The 14,670-nt window shown below is 47.9% G+C and overlaps 1 protein-coding gene across 5 annotated transcripts; it reads right to left on the reverse strand.

Annotated features, from left to right (window-relative positions):
* Nucleotides 1–2,471: 2,471 nt before the first annotated feature.
* On the reverse strand, nt 2,472–8,248 carry C8H9orf131 (chromosome 8 C9orf131 homolog). 5 transcript variants are annotated; one of them, XM_003263380.2, is made up of 3 exons: nt 7,950–8,248; nt 6,618–6,692; nt 3,104–6,237 (listed from the first exon to the last, which is right to left on the reverse strand). In XM_003263380.2, the coding sequence occupies exons 1-3, from the start codon at nt 7,959–7,961 to the stop codon at nt 3,226–3,228; spliced, it is 3,099 nt and encodes a 1,032-aa protein (XP_003263428.1). In that variant the 5' UTR covers nt 7,962–8,248; the 3' UTR covers nt 3,104–3,225. The 5 variants fall into 5 exon arrangements, with proteins under 5 accessions (XP_003263427.1, XP_012364386.1, XP_003263428.1 ...); XM_003263379.3 differs by lacking the exons at nt 6,618–6,692; nt 7,950–8,248 and adding an exon at nt 6,723–7,154 and having other exon boundaries at nt 2,472–6,237; XM_012508932.2 differs by lacking the exon at nt 7,950–8,248 and having other exon boundaries at nt 2,472–6,237; nt 6,538–6,861.
* Between the last annotated feature and the right edge of the window lie 6,422 nt (nt 8,249–14,670).

Genomic DNA, 14,670 nt, shown 5'->3' on the forward strand with positions numbered 1-14,670 from the left:
TGATCTGTGCAGGAATTTTATCTGCTGTGTTTCCTACCTGGGCCGGTTCACCCCTTCTTAGGCACTGGTGGTCCCCCACTTCTGGAAGGTCACCATATTGATGCCAAACTTAGCATCATTCGGTTCCCAATCGGCATAGCACACTACATCCTGGGCTCAAGGGATTCTCCTGCCTCAGCCTCCCAAGTAGCTGGGATTACAGGTGCACACCACCACACCCGGCTAATTTTTGTGTTTTTAGTAGAGATGGGGTATCACCCAGGCTGGTATCGATCTCCTGACCTCAAATGATCCTCCTACCTCGGCCTGCCGTAGTGCTGGGATTACAGGCATGAGCCACTGAGCCTGGCTGACAAGATTTGGTGATGGATTAGATCAGGGAGGAAGGAGGAGTCAGAGCTTAAGTATTTAGGTGGATGTCATGCATTTTGATAGGAATGGGCATGTTGGAGGAAAAAGTTAAAGGGAAAATACGTTTTTGGACAAGTCAAATATGAGATAATGTCTGGTATGCTGTTGGATATGGGGACCTGAAGCCTAGAGATGCTTAGAAATGACTCATGTTTGTATAATACACCATATTTAATGGAATGGGCTCAAAACATTCTATTTTTAAAAAATGGTATTGGTAAATTGGACATGATTTTGGGGAAGGTTAGATTATCACCTCATACCATAAAAATCGGTAATCTAAAACATAAATATGCAAAATTATCAAGGTGCCAGGAGAAAATGTTTTAGAAGTCATGAAGTAAAGTGTTGGTAGATTGAACTACATACAAAAATTTAACTTTGATACAGTAGAAGTCACCATAAAATTAGACAATAAGCTACAAATTGGAAGAAAATATTTGGAACATACATAACAGTTTGGGTCACTATCTCTGTAGGCAGGATCATGGCCCTCAGGATGCCCACATCATAATCCTTGGAACCTGTGTATGTATTATTTCACATGGAAAAAGGGGCATTAAGGTTCCAGATGGAATTAAGGTTGCTAATCCACTGACTTTATTCATTTAGAGACAGGGTCTTGTTCTGTCGCCAAGGCTGGAGTGCAGTGGCATGATCTTGACAACCTCCGCCTCCTGGGTTCAAGCGATTCTCCTGCCTCAACCTCTGGAGTAGCTGGGATTAGACGCACACACACCATGCCCAGCTAATTTTTGTATTTTTAGTAGAGATGGGGTTTTGCCATATTGGCCAGACTGGTCTTGAACTCCTGGCTGCAAACGATCCAGCTGCCTTGGCCTCCTGAAGTGCTGGGACTGTTGCAGGCATGAGCCACTGCTGCACCTGGCCATCAACTGACTTTAAATTGGAAGAGTGTCCTGGATTATTCAGCTTTGTCCAGTGTAATCATAAGGGTCCTTAAAAGTGGAAGAGGTAGGGTTGGGTGCGGTGGCTCATGCCTGTAATCCCAGCACTTTGGGAGGCCGAGGCAGGTGGATCACCTGAGGTCGGGAGTTTGAGACCAACCTGACCAACATGGAGAAACTCCATCTCTATTAAAAATACAAAATTAGCCAGGCGTGGTGGCACATGCCTGTAATCCCAGCTACTTGGGAGGCAGGAGAATCACTTGAATACAGGAGGTGGAGGTTGCAGTGAGCCAAGATTGTGCCATTGCACTGCAGCGTGGGTGATAAGAGTGAAACTCTGTCTCAGAAAAAAAAAAAAAAATGGTTCACACCTGTAATCCTAGCACTTTGGGAGGCCAAGGTCAGCGGATCATGAAGTTAGGAGTTCGAGACCATCCTGGCTAACACAGTGAAACCCTGTCTCTACTAAAAATACAAAAAAATTATCCCGGCGTAGGTGGTGCACACCTGTAGTCCCAGCTACTCGGGAGGCTGAGGCAGGAGAATGGCGTAAAACCTGGGAGGTGGAGCTTGTAGTGAGCCGAGATCTTGCCACTGCACTCCAGCCTGGGAGACAGAGCAAGACTCCGTCTCAAAAAAAAAAAAAAAAGTGGAAGAGGGAGGCAGAAGAGGTCAGAGTGATATAATTTGAGAAGAACTTGACGCCTTTGCTAGCTTTAAAGATAGAAGAAGGGGGTCAGTAACCAGGGAATGTGGGCAGCCTCTAGAAACTGGGAAAGGCAATGAGTTAATCCTACCCAGAGCCTAGAGAAAAGGATGCAGCCCTGCCAACCCCTTGATTTTAGCCCTTTGAGACGTGTCAGACTTTTTTTGCGGGGAGGAAACAGGGTCTCTGTTGCCCAGGCTGGCATGTAGTGGTGCAGTGGCTCACTGTAGCCTTGACCTCTCTGGTTCAGGTGATCCTCCCACCTCACCTTGCCGAGTAGCTGGGACTATAGGCATGCACCACCATGCCCAGCTAATTTTTGTATTTTTTTTTTTGTAGAGACAGAGTTTTGTCATGTTGCCCAGGTTGGTCTCAAACTCCTGGGCTCATGCTATCAACCCATCTCGGCCTCCCAAAGTGTTGGGATTACAGATGTAAGCCACTGCACCCAGGCTCTGTGTCAGACTTCTGACAAAGTAAATTTGTTTTGTGGTAATTTGTTATAGCAGCAGTAGAAAACTATAATACATTAACTAATACGATGTCCAACAAATAGTGCATTAGAAAATGGGTAGAGGATATGACCAGGTGATTATAGAAATCCAGATGGTTACTAGACGTATTAAAAGGCACTTGTTTTCATGGCATTGGAGATGGATGAGCTGACCCAGGGGGAGAAAAGAGCAGAGGGCTGAGAAGAAATGGTCAGAAAGATAGGTGGAGAACATATGGGTCAAGTGGATGAAGAAGAGAATAATACCCAGGACCAAGCACAGTTGCCTAGACTCAGACTACCTGTGCTCGTGCGAATGGATGTAGTTTTTTGTTCACATGCTGTGAAGTCATTCCCTCTCAAGGGCGGGTTTGGGCTATGCTGACCTGGCCCTGTAGCCTCACTCTGTAGAGTAGGGATGTGTGGACTCCAGATGTGATCATCTGTGAAGATCCACAAAAGAGAGTTAAGCCTGCAGAATCCTGAGTGCTCTATTTCTGGGACTTGAAACTGAGGGGATATGGCTGCAGCAGAATTGGGAATTGACATTTTCAGTACCCTAGATTCCAAAGAAGACATGAATGGGATTTGTCTAATTCAGCTAGTTTATTAGAATTTCCATTTCTTGTCTCCACATCCCCACCTTCCCCCTGGTTTGGCTTCAGGTCTTGGCATACCAAGTGCCAGTATTACCAGCCTTTTCTCTACTGACTAGATTTGGTGGGTAGGGGTCGATTGTTACCCAGGCATTTGGCTAACACCTTTTGCAAACCCCTGGTAAGGGAAGCCTTGAGGGTAGGGGGGGAGAGATGCTTCTCCATGTGGGCCCAAGGACAGTGGTTACAGTGGCGAGGGGTCAGGATGTCACTTGCTCTCCGCCCTGCCTCTGGCTGATCCTGGGGACCCAAAGCTTTGGGGAGAAGCAGCTGGGGAAGAGTAGTGTGTTGAGAGCTCTGGCCCCTGTGTTGAGACCTTTGGGGAAATGTGCTTACAGGGGCCTCTGCTAGGCTTCTGGCCTGGGCAGTGTGGTTCTTCCCTGTGACCGTGGATAACCCCAACCTTGCAGTCCCTCCTCTGTGGTCTCCTGCTTTGGGTTTTCTAGGGTGCTCTCTCTTTTTGGCTGAGGATGAGGCTGAAGCCTTGTCCTTTCTCTTGCCTGAGACCAGAACCTTAGAGGTTGAAGGTTCTCCTGGGCCTGGAGATGGATAGTTCACACCAGCCTGCATGTGTACACATGGCCCTTGGGATGGGACCTGGCTCACCATCTTCCCCTTCATTTTCTCCCCTCTCTGAGACCCTTGTTCTGTCCTGCCAGACTCCTGTGGCTGAAGCTGGGAAGAGGATTGGGAGTGATGACAGTGGGAGGACTGGACAGGCTGAGGTACTGTGCCCTGAACTTTTTGAGGATGAGAACTTAAAGAGTGGGGGCATGGATTTGGGGGATAAATCTGCTGTGGTGGGCAGGAAGGGAGTCCCCAGGAGTCTGGAATTGTGGAGCTCAGAATAGGGGAGCTGCAAAATGATTGACTTGGGCCAGGGGCTCTGGAGGCAGGGCTCTGCCGCAGTTTCTTCAGCCTGAGTTTCAGCTCTCTACTCCACTGCCAGGCATGGATCCCAGGATGGGTGAGCAACTCTGGGGCAGTCCATCTCTGGGAGAGTGGGGCCTCTGCCTTAACCCCTGGGCATGCCTCTCCCTTGGGTAGACCAGGATGAGTGCGTTCAATCTTCACAGCTTCAGCTAGGGTAGGAGGCCAGGGTACTGGGTGTAGGGGATCCACTGCCGGAGGGCTGGGGCCTTGGGGAACTTCTCTTTGTTGCACATTTCTCCGTACAAGTTCAAGGTCAGTGTGTGGCTCTGGTAGAGGAGTAGAGAGTGAGCTGGGGGCTGGGAGCTCAGTGGCCCAGTGGTTCATTCTTTGCTCCACTGCCTCCCCGTCAGGCTTATAGTTGCTTTGGTCTGCGATAGGCTCACTTATGTGGGACTTTGAAACAGAGTTTGAGGATGGGCTGGAGCCCCCACCTGGGAACACAGGAACACAGTTTTCTTTTTGCTCCATTTCCCCTACAATAGACTGAGAATCAGACAAGACTCCCAGAGGGCTGGCTCCATGCAGGTCTAGGGGTAAGTTACAAGCTGGGTGCTTAGAGGCCCAGGAGTTCTTTCTCTTTTGTATGTCCCCACATCTAGCTTCAGAATCAGACAGGACCCCCATGGATCTAACTCTGAGCGGCTCCGGTGCAAGAGCCGGGGGTGGACTGAGGGCCAGAGATGGAGACCTAGAAGCCCAGGAATTCCTGGAATGCTCAGTGTCCTTCCATGTAGCTTCTGATGTAGTGAGGCCTTCCCCAGGATTGATTCTGTGTGGTTCTGTAAGGGAGGTTGGAGGTGTGCTATGAACAGGGTCTGGGGAATCAGATGCCCAGAGGTTCTCTTTCTGCCCCATGGTCTCCCATAAAGCTTTGGATTCAGACAGGACTCCCTGGGGGCCCATTACTAGAGACTCCAGGAGAGGGACTGAGGGAAGGCTGGGAGGTGAAACTGGGTCTGCAGGGACCCAAATATTTTCTCTACTCTGCATGCCCTTCCATGGTGTCTCAGATGCTGGTGGGACACATTCAGGGCTGGTTCCAGAGAACCCTGGATTGAGGTCCAAGACCGGAGACTCAAAAGCCCAGAGGTTTCCTGAGTTTTCTCTGCATTCCCACTGGGGCTTATATCTGGATGGATCTTTCAGGGAACTCTCTCCCTGGAGTTCTGGCAGGGAGTCTAGGGGAGGGCAAGGGACTGGCATTGAAGACTCAGAGGCCTGAGGTTCCTCTCTGTATCCCATGGTTCCCAAGAAGTCCTTAGATATAGCAAGTCCTCCTTCAGGGCTAACTTTTTTGGGTTCTGACAGAGAAGCTGGGGATTGGCAGGGGGGTAGCATCAGAGGCTCAAAAGCTTGGGGTATCTTTTTGTGTCCTGTGGTTTCCAAATGAGTCTCATATCCAGGGAGAACTTCCAGGGGGCTAGTTCCAGGGGACTGTGTGGGTGCCTCAGCGCCAGATAAAACTCCCTTGTGGTCCACAGGGAAGGGCCTCAGATGGAGGGGTAGTGATGAGACAGAAGGAGAAGATGGAGGTGGAAGCAGCTGAGGATCGAGGGCCATCCTTTCTAGATCTTCCATAGTATGGGCCTCATGGGTAGAAAACTGGGCTGAGGAGTGATACTGGGGAAGAAACAGGTTGGACCTAGGTAGGAAGGCAAGCTTGTTGAAGAAGACAGAAGAACAAACAGACAACTTCAGAGGAGAGGGGCCATCTGAGCTCAGGAAGATGGCCTCCAAGGACTCGCTGTGCAGAGAGGGGAGACCCCAGAAGAGCTGGCTTTTTCTCTGCTGCCGGTGGTTCCCTGATGCTATCTTGTGCCTCACAGGAAAGTTGGTCAGAATCTGGAAAATGGGGAAGGATCTGGAAGCGCTCACGGGCTGCATGACTGTTTGCTCTGGTACGCCTATAGCCTTGAGGAGGCCCTCAGAACCACAGGATGGCTGGGGTGGGGCTGGAGTGGCTTGCTCTCCAGTGGGAGCTTCTTTGGTAGGAGAACATGGCTTCAGTGGATCCAGAGATGCCTCGTCTTCCCCCTCTTCCTCCTCTTCTTCCCCTTCTTCCTCCACTTCTGATTTCTGCTTACACAGGTGATCAAGGAAGGCCACATGGTGCAGAAGTGGTAGGTCCTGGGAAGCAGATAAAGATACTCTCAGGCATGAAGCCTTTTCAGATACCCAAGGTTTGTTATGAGGCACTCAGTCTGCTCCATATCCAGAGTGGACAGTTATTCACCTAATCCCACGTGTGTGGTCAGTCATCTACACAGCTCCTCATCTAGTATTAATGGTCATTACCTAGTCCTCATTTGGAGATCAGTATTCCCTCACATAGCCCTACATCTAGAATCCGTGGTCACTCACCTGGCTTCAAATCTAGTGTCAGTGGTTACTCACCCAGCCTCACATCTAGGGCTTATAGTCACTCACCTGGGCCCACATTCATACCAATGACCTCACATGTGGTGTCAGCGGTCATTCATCCAGCTGTACAGTCACAGGTCACCCACCTTGCCTTGCACCATATTCCCAGAGCACCAGGGATAAAGCTGTCGCAACCTCCCAAGCTGCCACCATCTCCGAATCTGCCAAACCATGAATAAGAATAGTGTCACCAGATTTCCTAGACTCTGGAAGCAGCTGCTGCCGCAGTGTCTGCAGGCTAGGGCATGGGTCAGTTGGCCCCAGAGAAGCCCCATATCCCCCTTAGCCCCAAGCAGGTCCTCCAGCAGCCATTCCATTTCCCTTAGCCTTGTGGCAGTTTACCCTGAGGTCATCACTGCATCACAGAACAAAGAACTCCCATCCCCCACAGAGGCCCTGGCTTAACAGCCTTCTCCCTGAATTTAGAACCCAAAAAAATTTCCTCCATCAGGCAATTCATGCTTCACACAGTGAAATGTGGGTGATCCCCTTTTGATTGCCCAGTTCAGAATTATGCTTCAGGCATTGTGGTTAAGTACATGGATTCTAGTACCGAACTGCCTTATTCAAATCATAGCTCTGTCATTTCCTACCTGTGAAAACTCAAACTACTTAATTTTTTCAGTGCCTCATTTTTCTTATCTACAAAATAAAGATACCATTATCTTTATTTTATAGATATTTATTGTTATTATTTTGAGACAGAATCTCACAGTGTCACCCAGGCTGGAGTGCAGTGGTGTGATCACAACTCACTGCAGCCTCAACCTCCTGGGCTCAAGTGCTTCTCCTGCCTCAGCCTCCTGAGTAGCTGGGACCACAGGCATGTGCCACCGTGACCAGCTAATTTTTATATTTTTTATTTTTGTAGAGACAGGATCTCTCTATATTGCCCAGGCTGGTCTCGACTCCTGAGCTCTAGGGATCCTCCCGCCTTGGCCTCCCAAAGTGGTGGGATTATAGGCGTGAGCCATCTTGCCTGGCATATTATTCTTAGAGGCAAGGTCTCATTGTATTGCCCCGGCTGGTCTTGACCTCCTGAGCTCAAGAGAGCCTCCCATCTCAGCCTCCGAGTAGCTGGGATTACAGGCATGGGCTACTGTAACCAGCACAATAATGTTATTACTTACTACATAGGGTTGTTTTGAGGATGTAAAAAGTAAAGTACAGGTTCCTCTTCAAAGACTTTCCTCTCCGTCTAATTAGGAATAAATAGTAACATCTCTTAGAAGCAAAATTTATTCAAAGACCTGTGCTAACATTCTTAAATATCTGCTAGCCATAATAAAGAAATCAATGTACTTTATGTTCTCAGCTTCCACAATTTAGCCTAAATATTTGCCCTGGCATGCTTATATTGGTCCAAGCAAGCATTAGGTCATAGCCTGTTCCTCTTCCTTATTTGAAGGTGTTTTTACCTTTCTCAGCATTCCACAAGTTAACTTCCTCCTTCCTTTGTTCTCCTCTGCCTTTCCCTCTTTTAAAAAGTTCTAAGTTGCTAGCCAATCAGGACAAATACAGAAAGTGAGGTCCCATTCCATCCAGTGGAAACCAGACACAGCAGTAGGGTGGATGCATCAGGCTATAAATGACCCTGCCTCCTTTGTTCGGTGTACTCTTCATGGCAAACCTCTGGCGAGTGTACCGTTTCTGCAGAAAGTAAAAATAGCCTTGCTGAGGAAATTAAATTTATGTTCAAGTGCTATTTCTTCACGGCACCGGGGAACAAGCATTTCTAACAAGGATTAAATGAATAAATGTATATGCTTAGAATAATATAATGTATGCTGTATTAAATTTCTATTTAAGGTTTCTAATTATAAGCTTCATTCTGTCTTTAATGGTTGGGGTCTATCCCCTCTTTTTTATGCTTGTGTCAGCTGTGAACTGCGAAGCATTCATGTTAAGGATGACAAATAAATGTGCTTTGCCATTCTCATTTCCTCCATTTCCCCCTAAAACCACCACTTTGTTCCATGTCGGCCCTTCCTTTCAGGGCCACACTTCAATCCCTGTCCTCATTAAAAGCTGATTTGTTCTGGTGGAAAGTGTGCTGAGCTGAAAGTGAGGAGACTTGGGTTCTCTAGCTCCATCACTGATCCACCACATGATCTTGAGAAACTCAAGAGAGGTTTCTCCATTGGTACCATGAGTTGGACTAGATTGATTGATCATTCATGCAACATTTGTTGAATGCCTATTATGGACCAGGTATTGTGCTCAATCTTGAAACTGCAGAAGTAAGATAGAGTCTCTGCAGTAAACTAGGTCCCATTTCATTGGATCAGTGAAGTAACAGATAATGAAAATAGAGATACACACAGAGTTTTATGGGGCCAGAGAACAGATACCCACCAGTCTGAAGAAAGAGGTTGATGGTGAGGGGTGCTTCCCAGAGGAGATGATTAATGCTTGATTTGAGGAACCAAGAAAGTGAGGATGTAGTGTAGGGAGTGAGAGAAGGACAATCCAGGCAGTAGGAACAGCCTGTGTAAATGTGCTAGGGCAGAGAAACTACGCCCCATTATGGAAATTGAAGGTATTTCGGTGTGGCTGTAGTTTTGGTTGGGGGCTGGGGAAGTGGTAGGAGATGAACCTAGAAAGACAAGATCACAAAGCCCCTGAACACCAGGCTAAAAAGTTGGAACTCTGTCACTTTTCAGTGTGAAACCATTGAAAAGTTTTAAACAGGGAAGTGACAAGATGAAGTTTGTGTCTTGGAAATAACATTCTAGTGAGGGTAAAGACACGAAAGGCAAGAGGTTAGGTGAGTCTTGCTTTAGTTAAAGAAAAACTAAAGTGAGGCCTGAACCATGGCAGTGTTGGTGGGCATGGGGAATATGGATTCAAGTAGAACTCCAGAGATAAAATTGATTAGACTTGTTTACCAATAGGATAGGTTGGGGGAGAGAGGAAGTTGAGGGTGACTCCAAGATTTCTGACTTGGGAAACTGGATGTTTGTTGGTGCAATTTCACTGAGATAAGAAACAAAGACCTGGGAACCAAGTTAGGGTGGTTGGGGGGCGGTGATGGGTTCCATTTTAGATATTTGAATTTGAGGTTCTGATGTCACCTCAAGGTAAAGCTAGGCAAGGGACAGATACATGGATCTGAAGCTTGGGAGAGCAGTCTATTGGGGGGATGTAGATCTGACATCTAGCAGCATATATGTAGCAGCTGGAACCATTGAAGGCATAAAGATGACCTACTTATGTGTAACATTTGGCCCAGACAGTGCTTTTTAACTGTGACCAACGGTGTTTTTTTGTTTGTTTGTTTTTGTTTTTGTTTTTTTGAGATGGAGTCTTGCTCCATTGCCCAGGCTGGAGTGCAGTGGCACGATCTTGGCTCACTGCAAACTCCGCCTCCTGGGTTCATGCCATTTTCCTGCCTCAGCTTCCTGAGTAGCTGGGACTACAGGCGCCTGCCACCACGCCAGGCTAATTTTTTTGTATTTTTAGTAGAGACGGGGTTTCACTGTGTTAGCCAGGATGGTCTCGATCTCCTGACCTCGTGATCCGCCTGCCTTGGCCTCCCAAAGTGCTGGGATTACAGGTGTGAGCTACCGCACCCGGCAGCCAATGGTTTTTTTTGTTTTTTTTTTTTTTAAACTTGAATGAGTAGCCAATAGTGTAAATCAGTAGATTGTACATAATAATATTTCCAACTTAAAATCTGGCAGCACTGGACTTATATTCCTACACAGTAAAGGCTATTTGGAGCTAAGTAGCAATTGCTCCCTTTGGAATAAACTTGTGCTCTCCAGTTTACTGCAGTTCTCACCCTGTTCTTAGAGTAAATGCCAAGACTGGGTATGGTGACTACTCACACCTGTAATCCCAGCACTTTGAAAGGCCAAGGCAAGAGGATTGCTTGAGACCAGGAGTTCAAGGCTGCAGTGAGCTATGATCATGCCACTGCACTCCAGTCAGGGCAACAGAGTGAGATCATGTCTCTTAAAGAAAAAAAAAAAAAAGTTTAATGCCAAGACTAAGGGCTTGTTGCTGTTGATCATTGTGCCTATGATTTTGTTTTCTTCCACTTGTCTATTTTTACTAATTTATATTATCTACATGGCATTTGAATTTGCAACCACTAGATGAAGAAGGTAAATTGAGCCCTGATGGAAGACAGAGAAGGTAATACTCAACACTTATTCTGTGCTTGTTAATTTACATTATGGCAAGATAATTTACCAGTTTCTGTCTCCTACTCCTTGCCAGATGGGATGACTAGTAGGATAAAAAGATAACTTGGCTCAATTTTCTTCCAAGAATACTGGATTTCTTGTCTCATGTGATTGTTTGTTTGTTTTTTTGGGAGAGGGTCTCACTTTGTCACCCAGGCTGGAATGCAGTGGCGTGATCTCAGCTCACTGCACCCTTGACCTCCCAGGCTCAAGTGATTCTCCCATCTCAGCCTCCCGAGTAGCTGGGACTGCAGGCACACGTACACCACACCTGGCTAATTTTTGTCTTTTTTTAAGAGACAGTGTTTTGCAGTGTTGCCCAGGCTGGTCTCGAACTCCTGGGCTTAATCGATCCACCTGCCTCAGCCTCCCAGTGTTGGAATTACAAGCATGAGCCACCACACCTGTCCTGTCTCATGGGATTGTTGGTGGATTTGTGTTTCCAAACAAAAAAAAACTACCCAGCTAAATTAAATTCCCCTCCACACAGAACCTGGATAAAGTTGTAGAACAGTGGGGCAATCTCAGCTCACTGCAAACTTCACCCACCGGGTTCAAGCGATTCTCCTGCTTCAGCCTCCCAAGTGTCTGGGATTACAGGTGCCTGCCAATATGCCTGGCTAATTTTTGTATTTTTATTAGAGATGGCATTTCACCATGTTGTCCAGGCTGGTCTCGAACTTCTGACCTCAGGTGATCCGCCCACCTCAGCCTCCCAAAGTGCTGGGATTACAGGCGTGAAGACACCATTCCTGGCCATGACTTCTGATAGGGAGTGCTGATTTAATGGCTTTGGAACTAAGCAGCTAGCACTCTGTCTTGGGAGCTGCAGAGATCTGGTGTGCATACTTGGCAGCGATGCTATGAATCTGCCTGCCTTTGAATGGACCATATGGATTTAGACAATGGTCATCCCAAGAGCAACCATGACAGACTGAAGACCAGAGTCTCTTTTTTTCTCTCTCTTTATTTTTTAGAAATGGGGTCTGTCTATGTTGCCCAGGCTGGTCTCCAACTCCTGGGCTCAAGTGATCCTCCTGCCTCAGCCTCCCAAAGTTCAGGGATTACAGGCCTGAGCCACTACACCTGGCCCAGAGGCTCTTTTCTAAGTTTTTTTTTTTTTGTCAGTGTACAACATGCTAAAGAAGGAAATGGGCCCCAATAAATGGTTGATGTTGGTTTTCTTTCCACCCTAGTAAATGGGGTTTTGAGCCAGACAATTTAATTTAGAAAAATTAAATAATGTGATTTTTTTTTTTGCTCCTCAGTGATGTGGAACACTTTTATACTCTAACATTTATTATCTCATTTAAACCTTTTTCTTCTTTCCTTTTTTTCTTTCTTCTTTCTTTCTGTTTTTTTTTTTTTTTTTTTTTTTTTTTTTGGCTTAACAAGTGTTGATTTCTCATAATTCTGGAGGCTAGGAAGTCCAAGATCACGGCCTCCTCAACTTCTTTTCCCCTCCACCCCCAGCAGCCAGCAGGTCTGAGGAACCAGAAGACATCAGATGCTAACTTTTCATCATTAAAAACCATTGCATCCGATCTACTTCTGTCCTGCTACTGTGGCTGGTGCCCGTCTAGAGACCTCCCTTGACTCTCCCAAGCAGGGATGAGTGCCCTTATCACTGCTTCCCCAACCCCCACACAGCGCTTTCCACACTAAGTTGTAACTTGTGGCTTAAATATGTCTTTTCAGACGGCAGGAACCTGGTACCCAGTTCACTGCTCTAACCTCAGCAACCGGCGCCTAGTATCTGGTTAGGACTCAGCACCCTCTGGATGAATGAACAAACCATGAGCGTGGTTTCTGGGAGAGGCCCCGCCCAGTCTGCTCCGGGACTGAGCCTATGATGGGGCAGGGCCGCCAGTGGGCGCTCTCAGGCTTCCTAGCAGCGGCCTCCCCGGGTATCTCCTCAGGAGGCTGAAGGCGCCTTCGCTTCCTTGATATGAGAGCTGGGCATTTAAGCTCACAACCGAGATTCGGGCGGAGGGCCAAAGAGGCCTTTCCGCTGCAGGACCCGCCCCACCTCCCGGGCTTTCGGGCTTGTGGGACCCGCGCCGGATCTCCAGCGTCGTGGTGGAGCATCGACGCGCAGCCATAGCCTCCATTGGAACTCGCGGGTTCTTCCTCTCCACCCTCCCCTCTGCCTTTCCCTTCTCCTGCTACTCCTCCCTCCTGTTCCGTCCTCTCCGTAGGGATGTAGTGTTAAGGGCCCGGCAGCAACCCAGCTCCAGTTGCCACCTGGACTTGGACGGTCTCATCGAGTGTCTGAGAGGCCCAGGACTGGTCAGGACAGTGAGATCTCACGGAGCCGCCCCTCCGTGAGGGGCTTGCGGGGCCGACGTCCGCTGGAGGGATAATGCCCACGGTCCTGGGGGAATTATTTCCCAGGGGATGAGGGAGTTGTGAGGCCGCAGTGCCCCTGGTGGGCCGGTGGGAATGGGGAGTAGGAGCCCCGAAAAGGCCCATGGGGCACAGTGTCAGTGGCCAGAGGTGAGATCGAGTCCCGAGGGGCAGAAGCTGAACCTAACCTGCCGGCCCAGGATGGCATCTCGGAGGCCGAGCCATGGTGAGGCTTCTGGCAGACAGGAGAGACTGCAGGCTTCTAGAAGGGAGGAGCCTCTACAGCAGCTGCCTTCACATCTAGGTATTGGCACATGACTGCGTTTTGTGAGGGGCTCCTATGTGTCAGGTCCTGTGTTTGATAGGAACTCTAGCTATGTCCCGATAGAGGTGGTAGGAAATGTTTGTTTTAAAGTTTTCTCCGTTATGATAATATTATATACTGAATTTGGAAGATGTGGAAAGGTAGAAGGAAGAATTTCATCAACCTCAAGTTTCTGTATTTGCTATTTCTATAGCAATTTGATGTATTTATTTCCAGACCTCGTTACTCTTTTTTTTTTTGAAACGGAGTCTCCCTCTATTGCCCAGGATGGAGTGCAATGGCGCAATCTCGGCTCACTGCAACCTCCGCCTCCCGGGTTCAAGTGATTTTCCTGCTGCAGCCTCCCTAAGAGCTGGGCGCGCCATCACGTCCGGCTAGTTTTTTTGTATTTTTAGTAGAGATGGGGTTTCACCATATTGGCCAGGCTGGTCTCGAACTCCTGACCTTGTGATCTGCCCGTCTCAGCCTCCCAAAGTGTTGGGATTACAGGCATGAGCCACTGCGCCCGGACTTTGTTACTCATATTTTTATATTGTTTAAATCATGTGTAGTGTTTATTTTCTTTTATTTTATTTTTGAGACAGAGTCTCGCTCTGTCGCCCAGGCTGGAGTGCAGTGGCGCAATCTTGGCTCACTGCAACCTCCGTCGCCAGGGTTCAAGTGATTCTCCTGCTTCAGCCTCCCAAGTAGCTGGGATTACAGGCACCCACCACTGCGCCTGGCTTTTTTTTTTTTTTTTTTTTTTTTTTTTGCTGCTGTGCAGTAGCACGATCTCAGCATACTGCAACCTCCGCCTCCCTGGTTCAAGCGATTCTCCTGCCTCAGCCTCCTGAGTAGCTGGGATTACAGGCGTGCGTCACCACACCCGGCTAATTTTTATATTTTTAGTAGAGACAGTGTTTCATCATGTTGGTCAGGCTGGTCTCAAACTCCTGACCTCATGATCTGCCCACCTCGGCCTCCCAAAGTGCTGGGATTACAGGCGTGAGCCACCGTGCCCAGCAACACCTGGCTAATTTTTGTATTTTTAGTAGAGACGAGGTTTCACCATCTTCACCAGGCTGGTCTCAAACTCTTGACCTCGTGATCCACCTGCCTCGGCCTCCCAGTGTTGAGAGGCCAGCCCATAGTGTTTTTTAAAGGTAGGAAAGCAGTTAACATTTCATTATAAACCTTTTCTACACTCTAAACTTCCTAAACTTTTTTTTTTTTTTTTTGAGACAGAGTCTTGCTCTGTTGCCCAGGCCGGAGTGCAATGGCGCAATCTTGGCTCACTGC

Source organism: Nomascus leucogenys, chromosome 8 (genome assembly GCF_006542625.1).
Source record: "Nomascus leucogenys isolate Asia chromosome 8, Asia_NLE_v1, whole genome shotgun sequence".
Classification (NCBI taxonomy): Eukaryota; Metazoa; Chordata; class Mammalia; order Primates; family Hylobatidae; genus Nomascus; species Nomascus leucogenys.

Bases quoted from the DNA above. Each gene is read 5' to 3' on its own strand.
- C8H9orf131 (XM_003263377.3), bottom strand. From the start codon at position 6,848: ATGGAATGGCTGCTGGAGGACCTGCTTGGGGCTAAGGGGGATATGGGG. The intron at 6,238-6,617 runs GTGGGTGACCTG...TCTGCTTCCCAG, and splicing joins GGAATATGGTGCAAGGCAAG to GACCTACCACTTCTGCACCA.